The sequence below is a fragment of the Somniosus microcephalus genome, unplaced genomic scaffold, assembly GCF_052327205.1.
Source record: "Somniosus microcephalus isolate GS21.2 unplaced genomic scaffold, FLI_Smic_1.0 unresolved_chr2, whole genome shotgun sequence".
Lineage (NCBI taxonomy): Eukaryota > Metazoa > Chordata > Chondrichthyes > Squaliformes > Somniosidae > Somniosus > Somniosus microcephalus.
In genome coordinates, this window is record NW_028225180.1 from 86,297,341 (window position 1) to 86,319,228 (window position 21,888).

Below are 21,888 nucleotides of genomic sequence, written 5' to 3' on the forward strand. Positions count from 1 at the left end.
GTCGGCCATTTAGGACTGAGATGAGGAGGAATTTCTTCACAGAGGGCGGTGAATCTTTGGAATTCTCTACCCCAGAGGGCTGTGGAGGCTCGGTCGTTGAGTCTATTCAAGACAGAGATCGATAGATTTTTGGGAACGAAGGGATATGGGGATAATGCGGGAAGGTGGAGATGAGGTAGAAGATCAGCCATAATCTTGATGAATGACAGAGCAGACTTGAGGGGCCAAATGGCCTCCTCCTGTTGGTATGAACTTTTTCGATATCGTCATCGGGCGTTGCCCTTTGCCTCTAACCGTTGTTTTCCTTCCTTCCTTTCTTTTAAAATTCTGACAGGACTAGACAGACTAGATGCAGGAAGGATGTTCCCGATGGCCGGGGAGTCCAGAACCAGGGGTCACAGTCTAAGGATAAGGGGTAAGCCATTTAGGACTGAGATGAGGAGGAATTTCTTCACCCAGAGAGTGGTGAACCTGTGGAATTCTCTACCACAGAAGGCAGTAGAGGCCAATTCATTAAATATATTCAAGAAGGAGTTGGATATGTTTCTTAAGGCTAAAGGGATCAAGGGGTATGGGGAGAAGGCAGGGACAGGGTACTGAATTTGGATGATCAGCCATGATCTCATTGAATGGCGGAGCAGGCTCGAGGGGCCGAATGGCCTACTCCTGCTCCTATCTTCTATGTTTTTGGAAACATTTTCTCTTTTTTTTCATTTTGTTGTGTGTGTGTGTTTTGCAGGAGGCGAGCGAAGCCTACCTGGTGGGTCTCTTCGAGGACACCAACCTGTGCGCCATTCACGCCAAGCGGGTCACCATCATGCCCAAGGACATCCAGCTAGCGCGCCGCATCCGCGGGGAGCGGGCTTAAGAGGAACGAAAGAAAAAAAGAACCTCTCTTCCTCCTCTCCCTCTCCCTCCTTTCCCCCCCCTCCTCCAGTCACCACCACGCCGGGCGGAGCAGGTGGTTGGGGGTGTGTGTGGGGCGGCGGGGGGAGGGGGTGGTGGCAGGAGGCCGCGTCGTCGCCAAAGTTTTCCTCCGCCGCCGCGTTGTCAGTAGTCCTGTCGACCGTTGTAGATTTTTCCGCCGCTCGCTCTCTCTGGCGGTTGCGCGGCGGCCATGTTTACTCTGTGAAAACTTGTCGCTGTTTTAATTCCTTCGTGGGGTGGGGATTCTGGGTTTCTCAAAACCAGAGATATATATATTATATATAATTTTCTTTCTTTCTCTCTCTCTCTCTCTCTCTCTCCACACACACTCACTCACTCGGATGAATTGTTCGGGCTCGCTGCTTTCGTCAAGTGTGGGACGTCGTGCGCTTCCCTTTCCCGCCAGGTCCGACTGCGCAGACTGCCGTCCGACTCCCCTGCGCGGACTGCCGGCCCACGTGTTTTTTTTTAAAAGCCTCCCCGCGCCAGACTCAACTACCGGCCGGTCGACTGCGCCTGCGCCCGTCCCTCGGCCGTCCGCCTTTGCCTTGTTTCAGGCGAGCGCCGCGGCCATTTTGAATCGTCCGGAAACAGCCGAAGGGGTGGGAGGAGGAGGAGGAGGTCTGGAAACAGCCGAAGGGGGCGGAGGTGGGGTTCCGGAGACAACCGAAGGGGGAGGAGGCGGGGTTCCGGAAACAGCCGAAGGGGGAGGAGGCGGTCTGGAAACAACCGAAGGAGGGGGGTGGAGGGCGCTTTCCCTCCCTCCGCCCCCATTTGAGGTTCGTCTTGTGGTCGACTTTAATCTGCCGACCCCACCCCAGGTAGGAGATGAGGGGAAGGTGGGGGAAATCTGTCGGGAAGTGTGGCAAGTGACCGCGGTCCGCCGCTGGGGTTTTTTTTGTCGTTGCGTCGTTTTTGCTGCAGTACCCGCCCGCCGCCGTGAGGTGGCGCTGCAGGCTGCGCTACGGACATCTGGCGGTCAGGGAGGGGAGTGCAGGAGCCCAGCACAATGTCTGTCCCACCTGGCCACAAATCCCCCTCTCTCTTTATTTCTTTCATTCTTGATTTCTTTCCCCACCTCCACCTCTTCTGGTGTTCCCTCACTCCTGGCGCTCGACGCCCCCACCCCTTCCCGCGTCAACGTTACGAATTGACGCGCGTCACGGGAAGGAGGAGCGCCTCGCTCAAGCGGTCTCGGCGCGGCGCCCATGAGGGGAGGGAGCATCGCCCGCGCTTCCGAGCTGCGCCTTTGTAAACGGCACGTGGATTTTTTCTTTCGTGTCTGACCTCTTACCCCGGGCGTTTGGAGGGGGCAGGGGTGCGCAGCGGAGGAAGAGAATGCAGCTTCGACTTTGAATTCATCGAGATTGTCGGAGGAGGAGGAGGAGGCCCTTCGGCCCGTCGTGTCTGTGCCGGCCGAGGGTTGGGGGGAGGTGGAAAAGCTATCCAGCCTAATCCCACTCTCCAGCGCTTGGTCCGCAAGCCCCGTCGGTCGCGGTGCTTCAAGCGCCGTTCTCTCCCCGCCTCTCCCTTCCCCCGGGGCAAAAAAATTGTCCCCCTTGGCACTAAATCAATTGGCCGCTGTCTATCAGGTTTGCCCCTCTCACCGTGGACACAGCAGCTTCAGTAGGCTGAACCCCACCCTATTGTAGCAATGGGTACCAGGAATTTTATAATAAATTTTATACTACAGCAAAAAAAAAACTTTTTCCATTGCTAAATGTGTTACACTGTTCATGATAATTTAAAAGAAATTCAGCAATGACAAAGGGTGCTTATCATATTCCTCCATGCTGTGAGAGGACAAACTATTGCTGCCTGAGGTTGGCTCGACCATCCTGGCTTGAGCGAGCCCAATTGTTTAAAGCAGATTGGGAACACATCTGAATGATTACTTTTTTTTTTCAGGTGTCTGTCGCGAGGTTTACTTTTTAATTTTTCAAACTCTTGCTCGGGCAGCGTGGGGGAAGCAATTTTTCTTTTAATTTCGCTCTCCTCTGGCACCATCTTGAATGGGAAAGCGCTGTCTGCCATTTTGTCACCGCGAGGGCAGATTCTGCACAAAATGGCTGCCTCCAACTGCAGATTTTAATCCATTTCTCTCTTTAACAAAACAAAATTTACTGAATAAATTGACGTCACGCAAAAATAAAACGCCGTGACTGACACGTCGAAGGTCAGAGGGTGTGACACGGGATCGAGGAAGGATGGGGGACTGGTGACTGAATTCTGTGGCAATTGGGAAATAAGTCACAGTCCCAAATATTGCCCGTCGGGACTGTTTCAGAAGCTTGGACAGCCCGAGTCAATATGTAACTCTCATCTGTGTGGGCGGCTGTTTGTAAAAAGGTCACTCGAGTTATCTTCCTTCCAGCCTGACGCACAGCATACACCGTGGGTGGACAGTCACTTAGAGTTTTCCCACCCCAAAACAAAGATCTCTTACGGGGGCGGGCAGGATCGGCCACTGACCTTTCACTTTTGGGACCCCCCTTGATCAAATCCAGCCTACACTGACGAGATGAAAATCTCCTTAGTCTGCTGACTGTTAAGGGTCCCATGTGAGCTGGAGTTGGGCAGCCTCTGTCCAGGCGGGCATGGGTTGACAGCACAACTGATGTTAATTGGTCTTTCCACAGGATGGTCAGTGAGAGAAATGGAAAAATTTCAACCCGGTGCATTCAGGGGAGCTCTCCTGAGATTGGGGCTGGGGTAACTTGTTGGGACAGTGCAGAGGGAGCTTTATTTTTTATTTAACCTGCCCTGGGAGTGTTTGATGGGGACAGTGCAGAGGGAGCATTACCCTGTATCTAACCCTGTGCTGTACCTGTCCTGGGAGTGTTTGATGGGACAGTGTAGAGGGAGCTTTACTCTATCTAACCCGTGCTGTACCTGCCCTGGGAGTGTTTGATGGGACAGTGTAGAGGGAGCTTTACTCTGTATCTAACCCGTGCTGTACCGATGGGCCACTGTAGAGGGAGCTTTACTCTCTATCTAACCTGTGCTGTACCTGCCCTGGGAGTGTTTGATGGGACAGTGTAGAGGGAGCTTTACTCTGTATCTAACCTGTGCTGTACCTGCCCTGGGAGTGTTTGATGGGACAGTGTAGAGGGAGCTTTACTCTGTATCTAACCCGTGCTGCACCTGCCCTGCGAGTGTTTGATGGGACAGTGTAGAGGGAGCTTTACTCTGTATCTAACCCGTGCTGTACCTGCCCTGGGAGTGTTTGATGGGACAGTGTAGAGGGAGCTTTACTCTGTATCTAACCCGTGCTGTAGCTGCCCTGGAATGCCTGAAATCCCCAGCATTAATGTTACTTTGAGCAGAACTTTTTTCTAAGAATTCTTTCAGGGAAATGGCTCCCATCTCTTTTCCAACGCTCCTTTGTGGTTCTCTTCTTGCCTGCGCTCGCCCTGTCCGCCATTTGTTTAAAAAGTGCCTCCCACACTTGCAGCACGAGCTTCTCTAGTTCACAGCACAGTCCAGGGTATTTTATATAATCCAGTTTTTGAACCTTTAATATCAACTACACTGTAGAAAAAAAAATGTTTGTAGAAAGGTTTTTTTTTGTGTGTTTAAAAAAAAAAAAAAAAAAAAAAAATTCTAAACCTGTTTGTATTTGTCTTTCTGAAGAGATTTCTTCCTCTGTATTCATGGTGTGTCTCCTGTCCTTTCTGTGCCTCTGCTGTTTTCTCTCTCTGACTCTCTTGTACACATTACTATTAAAAGTGTGAAACAAAATGGTGAAGTGTGGCTTTTTTTTGTGGTGTTGAAATCGCAAGTTGTTCCGTCTTTCTCCGAGGTGGATCGGCCCAGTGTCCTGCCGTCTCGCGTGGCTCTCTCCTCTGGAGTACTGTTCCCTCCCCACCCGACCAAACTGTGGCAGGAGGAGGCCACTCTGCCCCTCGAACCCTGCTTCCGCCAATCAATTCGACCACGGCTGATCTGTATCTTAACTCCATCTTGTAACCCTTGACACCTTTACCCCACAAAAGGGGAGACCAAACGCAGATTGGGTGACCGCTTTGTGGAACACCTCCATTCAGTCCGTAAGGGTGACCCCGAGCTTCCGGTCGCCTGTCATTTTAATTCTCCGCTCCACTCCCACTCTGACCTCTCCATCCTCGGCCTCTTACACTGTTCCAATGAAGCTCGAAGAACAGCACCTCATCTTTCGATTCGGCACTTTACAGCCTTCTGGACTCAACATTGAGTGCAACAATTTCAGACTATAACCCCTGCCCCCATTTTTCATGCTGTATGATTTTGCCATCCCCATTTGAAACATTTTATCTTTCCTGCCTCTTCCCTACCACAGAATGTTCCTTCAATTCCTTCCTCGCCTCTGCAGCTACTTAATATCTGTTACATCTCCAGCTTTTTCCAGTTCTGATGAAGGGTCCCAGACCTGAAAAGTTAATTCTGTTTCTCCACGGATGCTGCATTTTCTGTTATTATTTCAGAACATCCGCAGTATTTTGCTCGTGTAAAAATCTTATTCATCTCCGTTTTGAAATTTTCAATTGCCCCCATCCTCAACAAATGTGTGGCTGTCCGGTGATCATCAAGGGGGGACGGGGAGATTTGGTTGTGATTGTCCCTTTTTCTCCCCCTCAACTGATCACGTGCCCTACCTGCTTGAAAAGTGACCACTTGCGAGGTACCGGGGGCAGCCAGGCACCTGAGGGACTCGTGCCCCGGCGAGAGTCCGCACCTCTAGGAGACGAGGGGGCTGAACGGGACTGGACAATGGTGCGATGCACACACAGGCGCACACCGTCAGTGTATATATTACTTTTATTAATAACGACATCCGCAGTTTTTTTTAACTGCTTAAATCTAAACAATGTTACATGTATTTTGTTTAAATTGAACTTTTAATGGGGAACTTTTTTTAAAACTAGTTGGAGCGAGCAAACCGGATTTGGAGGTAGACAGATGCGATGATGAATTGAAGAGTGTCATCGTCGCATTGCCTGTACCACATGCTGGTGAAAAAGCACACCCCAGTAACAAATGCCTGAGCTTTCCCAACAGCAATTGAAAAGCAGAGAAGTTATGCTAAACTTGTACAGAACCTTGGTTAGGACAACTCTGAATACTGTGCACCGTTCTGGTCTCCATATAACACACTTGGAGTTACTGTGCACAGTTCTGGTCTCCCTATAACACACTTGGAGTTACTGTGCACAGTTCTGGTCTCCCTATAACACACTTGGAGCACTGTGCACAGTTCTGGTCTCCATATTACAAAAGGATATCGAGGCACTGGCAAAGGTGCAAAAAAGATTTACAAGGATGCTACCAGAACTGAAAGGTTATAACTATTAGGAAAGACTGAACAGGCTGGGGCTCTTTACTCTAGAAAGCAAAGACTGATCGAGGTCTTTAAAATTATGAAGGGGGTTCGATAGGGTAGACGTGGAGAAGATGTTTCCACTTGGGGGCGAGACCAGAATAAAAGGGCCAGCAATATAGGATCGTCACTAATAAATCCAATAGGGAATTGAGGAAAAACTTCTTTACCCAGAGAGTGGTGAGAATGTGGAACTCGCTACCACAGGGAGTGGTTGAGGCGAAGAGCAGAGATGCATTTAAGGGGAAGCTGGATAAACACATGAGGGAGAAAGGAATAGAAGGATACGGTGATGGGGGGAGATGAAGAGGGTGGGAGGAGGCTCGAGTGGAGCAGAAACACCGGCACGGAGCAGGCGGGCCGAATGGCCTGTTTCTGTGCTGTAGATTCTATCTAATAGCAAAGCAATTGTTCCTCTTCTACTCCAACCAATAGGACAACTCGCACCGTCAAGACCACCGTGGATCTGCTTTGAGTTCTCCATTGGTTTAATGAGTTGTCGGTGCGGCCGGAGAGCCCAGTATGGTTGTGCGGCATTAGACCCTGGTCTCATATTCTGCGGCACTGTAACCTGAAAGACTGATAGAGGGCGGTTGGGTAGCGTCATTGAGCATAGTCTTCGGCCTCCCTTTAGAGGCCTCGCTCGTGCAGCCGGAGTCCTGGGCCGCGCTGTGCAGGCCGACCCCCGAGCAGCACTGCTTCAAGGCGCACTGCGCCCCGCACGCCAGCTCGCACAGGGATGCCTGCGACCCGCACCCGCCGAACTCGAGCTGCACCGTGGTGGCGCGGATGCCCTCCTGCCGGAAGAGGAGCCTGACCCGCCCCGCCACCCCCGCGTAGCAGTCTGCCCCCCGGCACTTGACGTGGGCTGTGGCCACCAGGCGGCTCCCCGCCAGCCGCCACACGTGGAGCTCGTGCACGGCGACAACCCCCTCGAGCTGCAGCAGCCGCGCCCGCAGCCGGCCCGGGTCGAGGCCCCGGGGGACGGCCTGCAGCAGGACGAGGGCCGCCTCGGTCAGCAGGGGGCGGGTGACGCACAGCGCGACGGAAACCACCGCCAGGCCGAGAGCGGGGTCCAGGTACAGCAGCCAACAGGGCCCGGCCAACTCCGGCGAGCCGGCGTCCGAAGAGGCCCCCCGCCCATCGAGCTGGCGTTGCGCGCACGGCTCCTCGACGCAGGGGATGTAACACAGCCGCCCCTCGGGGCAAGGAGGCCAGACCGTGTAATATGTCAACGCGTTGACCAGCACGATGACCGAGCCGAGAGTGCCCCCCAGCGCGCGCCGGAAGACCCCTTGCGTATTGAGGTGCGCCTCTTCACACGCCGCAGCCGGCTCCTCGAAGTCTTCGTCCCACGGTCCCTTGTTTTCCTGCGGGCTGCCACCCGTCATCCTTTTGCTGAGAAGTTCTGCATTCCAAAAAGACAAAGAGACAGTACGTTAGGGCATGACGGGCAGGCGTGACAGCGTAACACCTCGTCTGAAAGCCAAAGAATTTTATTTCTTGTGTCTTCTCGCTCAAGTAAAAAAATATTAAAACAGTCGGACAGGTTCTTGAGGATGAGCAACTTACAGGATAACGGACAGAAAGCGGGGAAGCGGGACTGAGCACCACTGCTCTTTCAAGGAGCTGTCACAGGCACAACGGGCCGAATGGCCTCCTGTGCTGTAAGTTTCCCATTTCTACACAGTTTTCCCAAACTCCCAAACCAGACCTGGGTCAAGAGGGCTGCAGGTAACTTGCGCTACTGTGCACGGGCCGTACAGTACCAGACGGGAGTGAATCATTCCCTTTTACCCGCTGTGTACTGTACATGTACACGAGCTGACACTGAGACACACACATGGGCCGTACAGTGCCAGATGTGAGTGAATCGTTCCCTTTTACCCGCTGCGTACTGTACATGTACAGGAGCTGACACTGAGACACACACACGAGCCGTACAGTACCAGACAGGAGTGAATCGTTCCCTTTTACCCGCTGTGTACTGTACATGTACAGGAGCTGACACTGAGACACACACACGGGCCGTACAGTACCAGACAGGAGTGAATCGTTCCCTTTTACCCGCTGTGTACTGTACATGTACAGGAGCTGACACTGAGACACACACACGAGCCGTACAGTGCCAGATGGGAGTGAATCATTCCCTTTTACCCGCTATGCGTGCTGTACATGTACAGGAGCTGACAGTGCGACACACACACGAGCCGTACAGTACCAGATGAGAGTGAATCGATCCCTTTTACCCGCTGCGTACTGTGCATGTCCAGGAGCTGACACTGAGACACACACACGGGCCGTACAGTACCAGACGGGAGTGCATCGATCCCTTTTACCCGCTGCGTACTGTGCATGTCCAGGAGCTGACACTGAGACACACACACGGGCTGTACAGTACCAGACGGGAGTGAGTCGTTCCCTTTTACCCGCTGTGTACTGTACATGTACAGGAGCTGACACTGAGACGCACACAACCCGTACAGTACCAGACGGGAGTGAATCATTCCCTTTTACACGCTGCGCACTGTACATGTCCAGGAGCTGACACTGAGGCACGCACACGGGCCCAGATGAGAGTGAATCATTCCCTTTTACCCGCTGTGTACTGTACATGTACAGGAGCTGACACTGAGACACACACACGGGCCGTACAGTACCAGACGGGAGTGAATCGTTCCCTTTTACCCGCTGCGTACTGTACATGTACAGGAGCGGACACTGAGACACACATGAGCCGTACAGTACCAGACGGGAGTGCATCGATCCCTTTTACCCGCTGCGTACTGTACATGTACAGGAGCTGACACTGAGACACACACGGGCTGTACAGTACCAGACGGGAGTGAATCGATCCTTTTTACCCGCTGTGTGTGCTGTACATGTACAGGAGCTGACACTGTGACACACACATGGGCTGTACAGTACCAGACGGGAGTGAATCATTCCCTTTTACCCGCTGCGTACTGTACATGTACAGGAGCTAACACTGAGACACACACACGGGCTGTACAGTGCCAGACGGGAGTGAATCGATCCCTTTTACCTGCTGCGTACTGTACATGTACAGGAGCTGACACTGAGACACACACACGGGCCATACAGTACCAGATGGGAGTGAATCGTTCCCTTTTACCCGCTATGTGTGCTGTACATGTACAGGAGCTGACACTGATACACATACACGGGCTGTACAGTGCCAGATGAGAGTGAATCGTTCCCTTTTACCCGCTGTGTACTGTACATGTACAGGAGATGACACTGAGACATGGGCTGTACAGTACCAGACGGGAGTGAATCGATCCCTTTTACCCGTTGTGTGTACTGTACATGTACAGGAGCTGACACTGAGACACACACACGGGCCCAGATGAGAGTGAATCGTTCCCTTTTACCCGCTGCGTACTGTACATTTACAGGAGCTGACACTGAGACACACACGTGCCGTACAGTGCCAGACGGGAGTGCATCGATCCCTTTTACCCGCTGCGTACTGTACATTTACAGGAGCTGACACTGAGACACACACGGGCCGTGCAGTACCAGACGGGAGTGTATCGATCCCTTTTACCCGCTGCGTACTGTACATGTACAGGAGCTGACATTGAGACACGGGCTGTACAGTACCAGACGGGAGTGAATCGTTCCCTTTTACCCGCTGCGTACTGTACATGTACAGGAGCTGACACTGAGACACGGGCTGTACAGTACCAGACGGGAGTGAATCGATCCCTTTTACCTGTTGTGTGTACTGTACATGTACAGGAGCTGACACTGAGACACACACGGGCCGTACAGTACCAGACGGGAGTGAATCATTACCTTAAACCCGCTGTGTCTGCTGTACATGTACAGGAGCTGACACTGAGACACACACACGAGCCGTACAGTACCAGACGGGAGTGAATCATTCCCTTTTACCTGCTGCGTACTGTACATGTACAGGAGCTGACACTGAGACACACACACGAGCCGTACAGTACCAGATGGGAGTGAAACGATCCCTTTTACCCGCTGCGTACTGTACATGTACAGGAGCTGACACTGAGACACGGGCTGTACAGTACCAGACGGGAGTGAATCGATCCCTTTTACCTGCTGCGTACTGTACATGTACAGGAGCTGACACTGAGACACACACGGGCCGTACTGCACCAGACGGGAGTGAATCGATCCCTTTTACCCGCTGCGTACTGTACATGTACAGGAGCTAACACTGAGACACACACACGGGCTGTACAGTGCCAGACGGGAGTGAATCATTCCCTTTTACCCGCTGCGTACTGTACATGTACAGGAGCTAACACTGAGACACACACACGGGCTGTACAGTGCCAGACGGGAGTGAATCGATCCCTTTTACTCGCTGTGTACTGTACATGTACAGGAGCTGACACTGAGACACACACACGGGCCGTACAGTACCAGATGGGTAGTGAATCGTTCCCTTTTACCCGCTGTGTACTGTACCTGTACAGGAGCTGACACTGAGACACACACACCGGCCGTACAGTACCAGATGGGAGTGAATCGTTCCCTTTTACCCGCTATGCGTGCTGGACATGTACAGGAGCTGACACTGAGACACACACAACCCGTACAGTACCAGATGGGAGTGAATCGTTCCCTTTTACCCGCTATGTGTGCTGTACATGTACAGGAGCTGACACTGAGACACACACGGGCTGTACAGTACCAGACGGGAGTGAGTCGTTCCCTTTTACACGCTGTGTACTGTACATGTACAGGAGCTGACACTGAGACACACACAACCCGTACAGTACCAGATGGGAGTGAATCGTTCCCTTTTACCCACTGCGCACTGTACATGTACAGGAGCTGACACTGAGATACACACGGATCGTACAGTACCAGACGGGAGTGAATCGATCCCTTTTACCCGCTGCGTACTGTACATGTACAGGAGCTGACACTGTGACACACACACGGGCTGTACAGTGCCAGATGAGAGTGAATTGTTCCTTTTTACCTGCTGTGTACTGTACATGTACAGGAGCTGACACTGAGACACACACACTGGCTGTACAGTGCCAGATGAGAGTGAATCGTTCCTTTTTACCTGCTGTGTACTGTACATGTACAGGAGCTGACACTGAGACACACACGGGCCGTACAATGCCAGATGGGAGTGAATCGTTCCCTTTTACCCGCTGTGTTCTGTACATGTACAGGAGATGACACTGAGACACGGGCTGTACAGTACCAGACGGCAGTGAGTCGTTCCCTTTTACCCGCTGTGTACTGTACATGTACAGGAGCTGACACTGAGACACACACACGGGCCGTACAGTACCAGATGGGTAGTGAATCATTCCCTTTTACCCGCTGCGCACTGTACATGTACAGGAGTTGACACAGACACACACGGGCCGTACAGTACCAGACGGGAGTGAATCGATCCCTTTTACCCGCTGTGTACTGTACATGTACAGGAGCTGACACTGAGACACACACACGTGCCGTACAGTACCAGACGGGAGTGTATCGATCCCTTTTACCCGCTGCGTACTGTACATGTACAGGAGCTGACACTGAGACACACACACGGGCCCAGATGAGAGTGAATCGTTCCCTTTTACCCGCTGTGTACTGTACATGTACAGGAGCTGACACTGAGACACACAGGGGCCGTACAGTACCAGACGGGAGTGAATCGTTCCCTTTTACCCGCTGCGTACTGTACATGTACAGGAGCTAACACTGAGACACACACACGGGCTGTACAGTGCCAGATGAGCGTGAATCGTTCCCTTTTACCCGCTGTGTACTGTACATGTACAGGATCTGACACTGAGACACACACACGGGCCGTACAGTACCAGACGGGAGTGAATCATTCCCTTATACCCGCTGTGTCTGCTGTACATGTACAGGAGCTGACACTGAGACACACACACGGGCCGTACAGTACCAGACGGGAGTGAATCGTTCCCTTTTACCCGCTGCGTACTGTACATGTACAGGAGATGACACTGAGACACGGGCTGTACAGTACCAGACGGGAGTGAATCGATCCCTTTTACCCGCTGCGTACTGTACATGTACAGGAGTTGACACAGACACACACGGGCCGTATAGTACCAGACGGGAGTGAATCGATCCCTTTTACCCGCTGTGTGTGCTGTACATGTACAGTAGCTGACACTGAGACACACACGGGCCGTACAGTACCAGACGGGAGTGAATCATTGCCTTTTACCTGCTGCGTACTGTACATGTACAGGAGCTGACACTGAGACACACACACGGGCCATACAGTACCAGATGGGAGTGAATCGATCCCTTTTACCCGCTGCGTACTGTACATGTACAGGAGCTGACACTGAGACACACACACGGGCTGTACAGTACCAGACAGGAGTGAATCGATCCCTTTTACCCGCTGTGTGTGCTGTACATGTACAGGAGCTGACACTGAGACACACACACGGGCCATACAGTACCAGATGGGAGTGAATCGATCCCTTTTACCCGCTGCGTACTGTACATGTACAGGAGCTGAAACTGAGACACACACACGGGCTGTACAGTGCCAGACGGGAGTGAATCGATCCCTTTTACCCGCTGTGTACTGTACATGTACAGGAGCTGACACTGAGACACACACACGGGCCCAGATGAGAGTGAATCGATCCCTTTTACCCGCTGCGTACTGTACATGTACAGGAGCTGACACTGAGACACACACACGGGCTGTACAGTACCAGAAGGGAGTGAATCGTTCCCTTTTACCCGCTGCGTACTGTACTTGTACAGGAGCTGACACTGAGACACACACACGGGCCGTACAGTACCAGACGGGAGTGCATCGATCCCTTTTACCCGCTGCGTACTGTACATGTACAGGAGCTGACACTGTGACACACACATGGGCTGTACAGTGCCAGACGGGAGTGAATCATTCCCTTTTACCCGCTGCGTACTGTACATGTACAGGAGCTAACACTGAGACACACACACGGGCTGTACAGTGCCAGACGGGAGTGAATCGATCCCTTTTACTCGCTGTGTACTGTACATGTACAGGAGCTAACACTGAGACACACACACGGGCTGTACAATGCCAGACGGGAGTGAATCGATCCCTTTTACTCGCTGTGTACTGTACATGTACAGGAGCTGACACTGAGACACACACACGAGCCGTACAGTACCAGACGGGAGTGAATCGATCCCTTTTACCCGCTGCGTACTGTACATGTCCAGGAGCTGACAGTGCGACACACACACGAGCCGTACAGTACCAGATGGGAGTGAATCGATCCCTTTTACCCGCTGCGTACTGTACATGTACAGGAGCTGACACTGAGACACTGTGGTAAACCACTGTTTGTATTCCTGTTTGTCCTGTTTGTATTCCACTGTGTACATGCCTGGACATGCCTCGGCTGACTCCTCCCACAGGTCCTAGTATAAAGGTGACTGCTCCCCAGCCCTTGGTATCCTGGACCGGTCGACCACTCGAGGCAGACCTCCATTCTGTTGTTAATAAAAGCCTTTGGTTACTCTTCTAACTCTCAGTCTTTTATGAGTAATTGATAGCGCATCAATTTTATTAACAACATTTTTATAATGGAGAAGATCCTCACACCAGCATGCCTGGACTTAGATCATCGGGAGGCGGACTCATCCACCAAGTTTACTCACTGGCTTAAGTGTTTCGAAAAATTCCTGACCGCCTCCGAAGCAATCAAATCGGACGAGGACAAACTGGATGTCCTGACCTCCAAAGTGAACCACCGAGTGTACTCGGTCATCCAAGACGCGACCTCGTACGCGGATGCTATCAAGCTCCTCAAGGACCAGTACACGCGCCCAGTGAACGAAGTGTACGCCAGGCACCTCCTGGGGAGTCGTAAACAACAACCTGGGGAATCGACCGTGGAATACCTTCAGGCACTGTCTGTGCTTGGCCGGGCCTGTGGTTGTAAGGATGTAAAGGCCGCCGTGTACACAGAGGAACTTATCCGGGACGCTTTTGTAGCGGGCCACAGATCCAATTACACACGACAGCGACTGTTGGAGCAGAGTAACCTCGACCTCAACAAGGCCTCTGAACTCGCACTATCGTTGGATGCAGCCTACCAGGGCATGGATGCCTACTCCTCTGCACCGTGGACGCCGCGGGGAATGACAGCCTGGGACACGGTAGGACCGCCTCATAGCGCCGTGCCACCCCAGCCACACCCCAACAACGGCCCAACTACCGCAGCAGTGTCCCAAGGCCAGACAGCAGTGCCCCAAGGCCAGAAATGCTACTTCTGTGGCCAGGCAAAACACCCCAGAGCGCGCTGCCCGGCGAAAAACGCGATCTGCTCGGGCTGCGGGAAGAAGGGACACTACGCTAGCGTCTGCAGGGCCAAAGCCACCCCGAACCCCAGCAGCGCCGCGTGTGGGCCATGCGGGCCGCCATTTTGGACCTCCCCGGCCGTGTGCGAATCACCGGTACAGCAGCCATTTTGGACGCCTCCAGCCACATGGGGATCATGGACGCCGCCATCTTGGACGACAGCCGGGACGCAGCAGGCCCCCGACACCGCCTCATCTGATACCCGCAGCGACACACCGACCCCTACGCTGGCATCCGTTACACTGGACCAAGCGAGACCGCACCAACTGGCCAGTTCCACAATGGACATTAAGGTAAATGGTCACGATACAATCTGCCTTTTTGACTCTGGGAGCACGGAGAGCTTCATCCACCCCGACACGGTGCGGCGTTGCTCTCTCCCAGTCCTGCCTGCGCAACAGCGGATTTCTATGGCCTCCGAGTCCCAGTCGGCGGACATCGGCGGCTACTGCGTGGTGACACTCGTAGTAGACGGGACCGTGTACGATCATTTTAAACTTCTGGTCCTGCCTGACCTCTGCGCTGCCGTCCTGCTGGGGTTAGATTTTCAGTGCCACCTTAAAAGTGTTACGATGGCGTACGGTGGACCCCTACCCCCACTCACAGTCCGCAGCCAGCAGCTTCCAAATTGCCCGCCGCGCACCAGGTGCAACCTCTCCACACTCAGAGTCACCCCCCCACCACTGTTTGCTAACCTCACCCCCGACTGTAAGCCCATCGCCACAAAGAGCAGGCGATACAGTGCCGGGGACAGGGTTTTCATTAAAACCGAAGTGGAGCGGCTCCTGAAGGAAGGGATTATTGAGGGCAGCACCAGCCCCTGGCGAGCCCAGGTTGTGGTCGTTAAGACCAGCGAGAAGCAGCGCCTGGTCATCGACTACAGCCAGACAATAAATCGCTACACCCTGCTGGACGCCTACCCACTCCCCCGTATAGCTGATATGGTCAACCAGATCGCGCAGTACCGCGTCTTCTCGACCATTGACCTGAAATCAGCGTACCACCAGCTCCCCATCCGCCCTGAGGACCGCCAGTACACTGCCTTTGAGGCAAACGGCCGCCTCTATCACTTCCTTAGGGTTCCCTTTGGCGTCACCAACGGGGTCTCCATCTTCCAAAGGGAGATGGACCGGATGGTAGATCAAAATGCGTTGCAGGCCACTTTCCCATATCTGGACAATGTGACCATCTGCGGCCGTGACTTGCAGGACCATGACGCAAACCTCGAAAAATTCCTCCGCACCGCCCAACTCCTAAACCTGACATATAACAAGGAGAAGTGCATATTCCGCACAAACCGCCTCGCCATCCTTGGCTGTGTTGTGGAACACGGAGTCATCGGCCCCGACCCCGACCGGATGCGTCCCCTTATGGAACTTCCACTGCCCCACTGCCTCAAGGCCCTGAAGAGGTGCCTAGGGTTTTTCTCCTATTACGCCCAGTGGGTCCCCTACTATGCGGACAAGGCCCGTCCGCTGATCAAGTCCACCTCTTTTCCCTTGACGGCAGAGGCCCGCTTAGCCTTCCACTGTATCAAGGAGGACATTGCCAAAGCCACCATGCACGCAGTGGACGAATCCATCCCCTTCCAGGTGGAAAGCGACGTGTCCGACTTTGCCCTGGCCGCTACCCTCAATCAGGCGGGGAGACCCGTGGCCTTCTTTTCACGAACCCTCCAAGGCCCGGAGACCAGACACTCCGCTGTTGAGAAGGAGGCCCAGGCGATTGTGGAGGCTGTGCGTCATTGGAGGCACTACCTGGCCGGAAAACGATTTACCCTGCTCACTGACCAGCGTTCAGTTGCTTTTATGTTTAACAACAAGCAGAGGGGCAAAATCAAAAATGACAAGATCTTGAGGTGGAGAATCGAACTTTCCACCTACAACTACGAGATCTTGTACCGGCCCGGGAAGCTAAATGAACCCCCGGATGCGCTATCGCGTGGCACCTGCGCCAGCGCGCAGATCGATAGACTACGGGTCCTCCACAATGACCTCTGCCACCCGGGGGTCACCAGGTTCTTCCACCTCATCAAGGCCCGCAACCTGCCTTACTCTATTGAGGAGGTCAGGACCATGACCAGGAACTGCCAAGTCTGCGCTGAGTGCAAACCACACTTTTATAGACCAGACAGGGCCCACCTGATAAAAGCCACTCGCCCCTTCGAGCGCCTGAGTGTTGATTTTAAAGGGCCTCTCCCCTCCTCCGACCGCAATGTGTACTTCCTCAATATTATTGATGAGTACTCCCGTTTCCCGTTCGCCTTCCCCTGCCCGGACATGACCAGTGCCACGGTCATTAAATGTCTGAACAACCTCTTCACCCTGTTCGGCTTCCCCAGCTATATCCATAGCGACCGGGGCTCATCGTTTATGAGCAACGAACTCCGTCAGTACCTGCTAACTAGGGGTATTGCCACAAGCAGGACCACCAGTTACAACCCCCGGGGGAACGGACAGGTGGAAAGAGAAAATGCGACAGTTTGGAAGGCCGTCCTGCTAGCCTTAAAGTCTAGGGGCCTTCCAACCTCCCGCTGGCAGGATGTGCTCCCCGATGCACTCCACTCTATTCGGTCACTGCTCTGCACTGCCACTAACGCCACCCCTCATGAGAAAATGTTCGTCTTCCCAAGGAAGTCCACATCAGGGACATCGCTACCGCCATGGCTGACGTCCCCAGGGCCGGTCCTACTGAGAAGACACGTGAGGACCCATAAAACGGACCCCCTGGTCGAGAGGGTCGACCTCCTCCACGCCAACCCCCAGTATGCTTACATCGCATACCCGGACGGGCGGGAGGACACAGTCTCCATAAGAGAACTTGCACCCTCGGGGACCACAGTAACCCACTACCCACTACCACCCCCCCCCACGATCCGATATCCAGCCCCAGCAGACGGCAGGCCTGGGCCCCGCGACCCGCTCGACATCTACGAGGACGACACGCCTGTGCCACAGCCTACGCTGGAGTCGACGCCGGAAGCTTCACTACCCCTGCCGTCGCCACGCCGATCACAGCGGCAGACAAGACCTCCGGAGAGACTCCAATACACTAACTTTTAATACACTTCACCCCGCCGGACTCAATTTTAAACAAGGGGTGAATGTGGTAAACCACTGTTTGTATTCCTGTTTGTCCTGTTTGTATTCCACTGTGTACATGCCTGGACATGCCTCGGCTGACTCCTCCCACAGGTCCTAGTATAAAGGTAACTGCTCCCCAGCCCTTGGTATCCTGGACCGGTCGACCACTCGAGGCAGACCTCCATTCTGTTGTTAATAAAAGCCTTTGGTTACTCTTCTAACTCTCAGTCTTTTATGAGTAATTGATAGCGCATCAGACACACACACGTGCCGTACAGTACCAGACGGGAGTGAATCGATCCCTTTTACCCGCTGCGTACTGTACATGTACAGGAGCTGACACTGAGACACACACACGGGCCGTACAGTACCAGACGGGAGTGCATCGATCCCTTTTACCCGCTGTGTACTGTACATGTACACGAGCTGACATTGAGACACACACAGGCCGTACAGTACCAGATGGGAGTGAATCATTCCCTTTTACCCGCTATGCGTGCTGTACATGTACAGGAGCTGACGCTGAGACACACACGGGCTGTACAGTACCAGACGGGAGTGAATCGTTCCCTTTTACCCGCTGTGTACTGTACATGTACAGGAGCTGACACTGAGACGCACACAACCCGTACAGTACCAGACGGGAGTGAATCATTCCCTTTTACACGCTGCGCACTGTACATGTACAGGAGCTGACACTGAGGCACGCACACGGGCCGTACAGTACCAGACGGGAGTGAATCGTTCCCTTTTACCCGCTGCGTACTGTACATGTACACGAGCTCACACTGAGACACACACATGAGCCGTACAGTACCAGACACGAGTGAATCGATCCCTTTTACCCGCTGCGTACTGTACATGTACAGGAGCTGACACTGAGACACACACGGGCTGTACAGTACCAGACGGGAGTGAATCGATCCCTTTTACCCGCTGTGTACTGTACATGTACAGGAGCTGACACTGTGACACACACATGGGCTGTACAGTACCAGACGGGAGTGAATCATTCCCTTTTACCCGCTGCGTACTGTACATGTACAGGAGCTAACACTGAGACACACACACGAGCCGTACAGTGCCAGACGGGAGTGAATCGATCCCTTTTACCCGCTGCGTACTGTACATGTACAGGAGCTGACACTGAGACACACACACGGGCCATACAGTACCAGATGGGAGTGAATCGTTCCCTTTTACCCGCTATGTGTGCTGTACATGTACAGGAGCTGACACTGATACACATACACGGGCTGTACAGTGCCAGATGAGAGTGAATCGTTCCCTTTTACCCGCTGTGTACTGTACATGTACAGGAGATGACACTGAGACATGGGCTGGACAGTACCAGACGGGAGTGAATCGTTCCCTTTTACCCGTTGTGTGTACTGTACATGTACAGGAGCTGACACTGAGACACACACACGGGCCCAGATGAGAGTGAATCGTTCCCTTTTACCCGCTGCGTACTGTACATTTACAGGAGCTGACACTGAGACACACACGTGCCGTACAGTACCAGACGGGAGTGAATCGTTCCCTTTTACCCGCTGTGTACTGTACATGTACAGGAGCTGACACTGAGACACACACGGGCCGTACAGTACCAGACGGGAGTGCATCGATCCCTTTTACCCGCTGCGTACTGTACATGTACAGGAGCTAACACTGTGACACGGGCTGTACAGTACCAGACGGGAGTGAATCGTTCCCTTTTACCCGCTGTGTACTGTACATGTACAGGAGCTGACACTGAGACGCACACAACCCGTACAGTACCAGACGGGAGTGAATCATTCCCTTTTACACGCTGCGCACTGTACATGTACAGGAGCTGACACTGAGACACACACACGGGCTCAGATGAGAGTGAATCGTTCCCTTTTACCCGCTGTGTACTGTACATGTACAGGAGCTGACACTGAGACACACACACGGGCTGTACAGTACCAGACGGGAGTGAATCGTTCCCTTTTACCCACTGCGTACTGTACATGTACAGGAGCTGACACTGAGACACACACACGGGCCGTACAGTACCAGACGGGAGTGCATCGATCCCTTTTACCCGCTGCGTACTGTACATGTACAGTAGCTGACACTGAGACACACACACGGGCTGTACAGTGCCAGACGGGAGTGAATAGATCCCTTTTACCCGCTGTGTGTGCTGTACATGTACAGGAGCTGACACTGAGACACACACATGGGCTGTACAGTACCAGATGGGAGTGAATCATTCCCTTTTACCCGCTGCGTACTGTACATGTACAGGAGCTGACACTGAGACACACACACGGGCTGTACAGTGCCAGACGGGAGTGAATAGATCCCTTTTACCCGCTGTGTGTGCTGTACATGTACAGGAGCTGACACTGAGACACACACATGGGCTGTACAGTACCAGACGGGAGTGAATCATTCCCTTTTACCCGCTGCGTACTGTACATGTACAGGAGCTGACACTGAGACACACACATGGGCTGTACAGTACCAGACGGGAGTGAATCATTCCCTTTTATCCACTGTGTACTGTACATGTACAGGAGCTGACACTGTGACACACACACGGGCTGTACAGTACCAGACGGGAGTGAATCATTCCCTTTTATCCGCTGCGTACTGTACATGTACAGGAGCTGACACTGAGACACACACATGGGCTGTACAGTACCAGACGGGAGTGAATCATTCCCTTTTATCCACTGTGTACTGTACATGTACAGGAGCTAACACTGAGACACACACACGGGCTGTACAGTGCCAGACGGGAGTGAATAGATCCCTTTTACCCGCTGTGTGTGCTGTACATGTACAGGAGCTGACACTGAGACACACATGAGCCGTACAGTACCAGACGGGAGTGAATCATTCCCTTATACCCGCTGTGTCTGCTGTACATGTACAGGAGCTGACACTGAGACACACACACACGAGCCGTACAGTACCAGACGGGAGTGAATCATTCCCTTTTACCCGCTGCGTACTGTACATGTACAGGAGCTGACACTGTGACACACACACGAGCCGTACAGTACCAGATGGGAGTGAATCGATCCCTTTTACCCGCTGCGTACTGTACATGTACAGGAGCTGACACTGAGACACACACACGGGCCATACAGTACCAGATGGGAGTGAATCGTTCCCTTTTACCCGCTATGTGTGCTGTACATGTACAGGAGCTGACACTGAGACACACACACGGGCTGTACAGTGCCAGATGAGAGTGAATCGTTCCTTTTTACCCGCTGTGTACTGTACATGTACAGGAGATGACACTGAGACATGGGCTGTACAGTACCAGACGGGAGTGAATCGTTCCCTTTTACCCGCTGCGTACTGTACATGTACAGGAGCTGACACTGAGACACACACGAGCCGTACAGTACCAGACGGGAGTGAATCGTTCCCTTTTACCCGCTGCGTACTGTACATGTACAGGAGCTGACACTGAGACACACACGGGCCGCACAGTACCAGACGGGAGTGCATCGATCCCTTTTACCCGCTGTGTACTGTACATGTACAGGAGCTGACACTGAGACACGGGCTGTACAGTACCAGACGGGAGTGAATCGATCCCTTTTACCCGTTGTGTGTACTGTACATGTACAGGAGCTGACACTGAGACACACACGGGCTGTACAGTACCAGACGGGAGTGAATCATTCCCTTATACCCGCTGTGTCTGCTGTACATGTACAGGAGCTGACACTGAGACACACACACGAGCCGTACTGTACCAGACGGGAGTGAATCATTCCCTTTTACCTGCTGCGTACTGTACATGTACAGGAGCTGACACTGAGACACACACACGAGCCGTACAGTACCAGATGGGAGTGAATTGATCCCTTTTACCCGCTGCGTACTGTACATGTACAGGAGCTGACACTGAGACACGGGCTGTACAGTACCAGACGGCAGTGAATCGATCCCTTTTACCTGCTGCGTACTGTACATGTACAGGAGCTGACACTGAGACACACACGGGCCGTACTGTACCAGACGGGAGTGAATCGATCCCTTTTACCCGCTGTGTACTGTACATGTACAGGAGCTAGCACTGAGACACACACACGGGCTGTACAGTGCCAGACGGGAGTGAATCATTCCCTTTTACCCGCTGCGTACTGTACATGTAC

The 21,888-nt window shown here is 53.1% G+C and overlaps 2 protein-coding genes across 5 annotated transcripts in view; one reads left to right on the plus strand and one right to left on the minus strand.

Annotated features, from left to right (window-relative positions):
* LOC147092946 (histone H3.3A) overlaps nt 1–4,668 on the plus strand; it is a 40,411-nt gene extending 35,743 nt beyond the window's left edge. For all 4 annotated transcript variants that reach the window (XM_085976277.1, XM_085976275.1, XM_085976276.1 and 1 more), the window contains exon 4: nt 740–4,668. In XM_085976277.1, coding sequence (XP_085832403.1) covers nt 740–868 — 129 coding nt within the window. In that variant the 3' untranslated portion in view covers nt 869–4,668. The remainder of the gene's footprint in view (nt 1–739) is intronic.
* Nucleotides 4,669–5,706: 1,038 nt separating this feature from the next.
* LOC147092948 (proton-coupled zinc antiporter SLC30A1-like) overlaps nt 5,707–21,888 on the minus strand; it is a 73,022-nt gene continuing 56,840 nt past the window's right edge. The window contains exon 2 of the mRNA XM_085976273.1: nt 5,707–7,691. Within this exon, the coding sequence (XP_085832399.1) occupies nt 6,820–7,691 (872 nt within the window). The 3' untranslated portion in view covers nt 5,707–6,819. The remainder of the gene's footprint in view (nt 7,692–21,888) is intronic.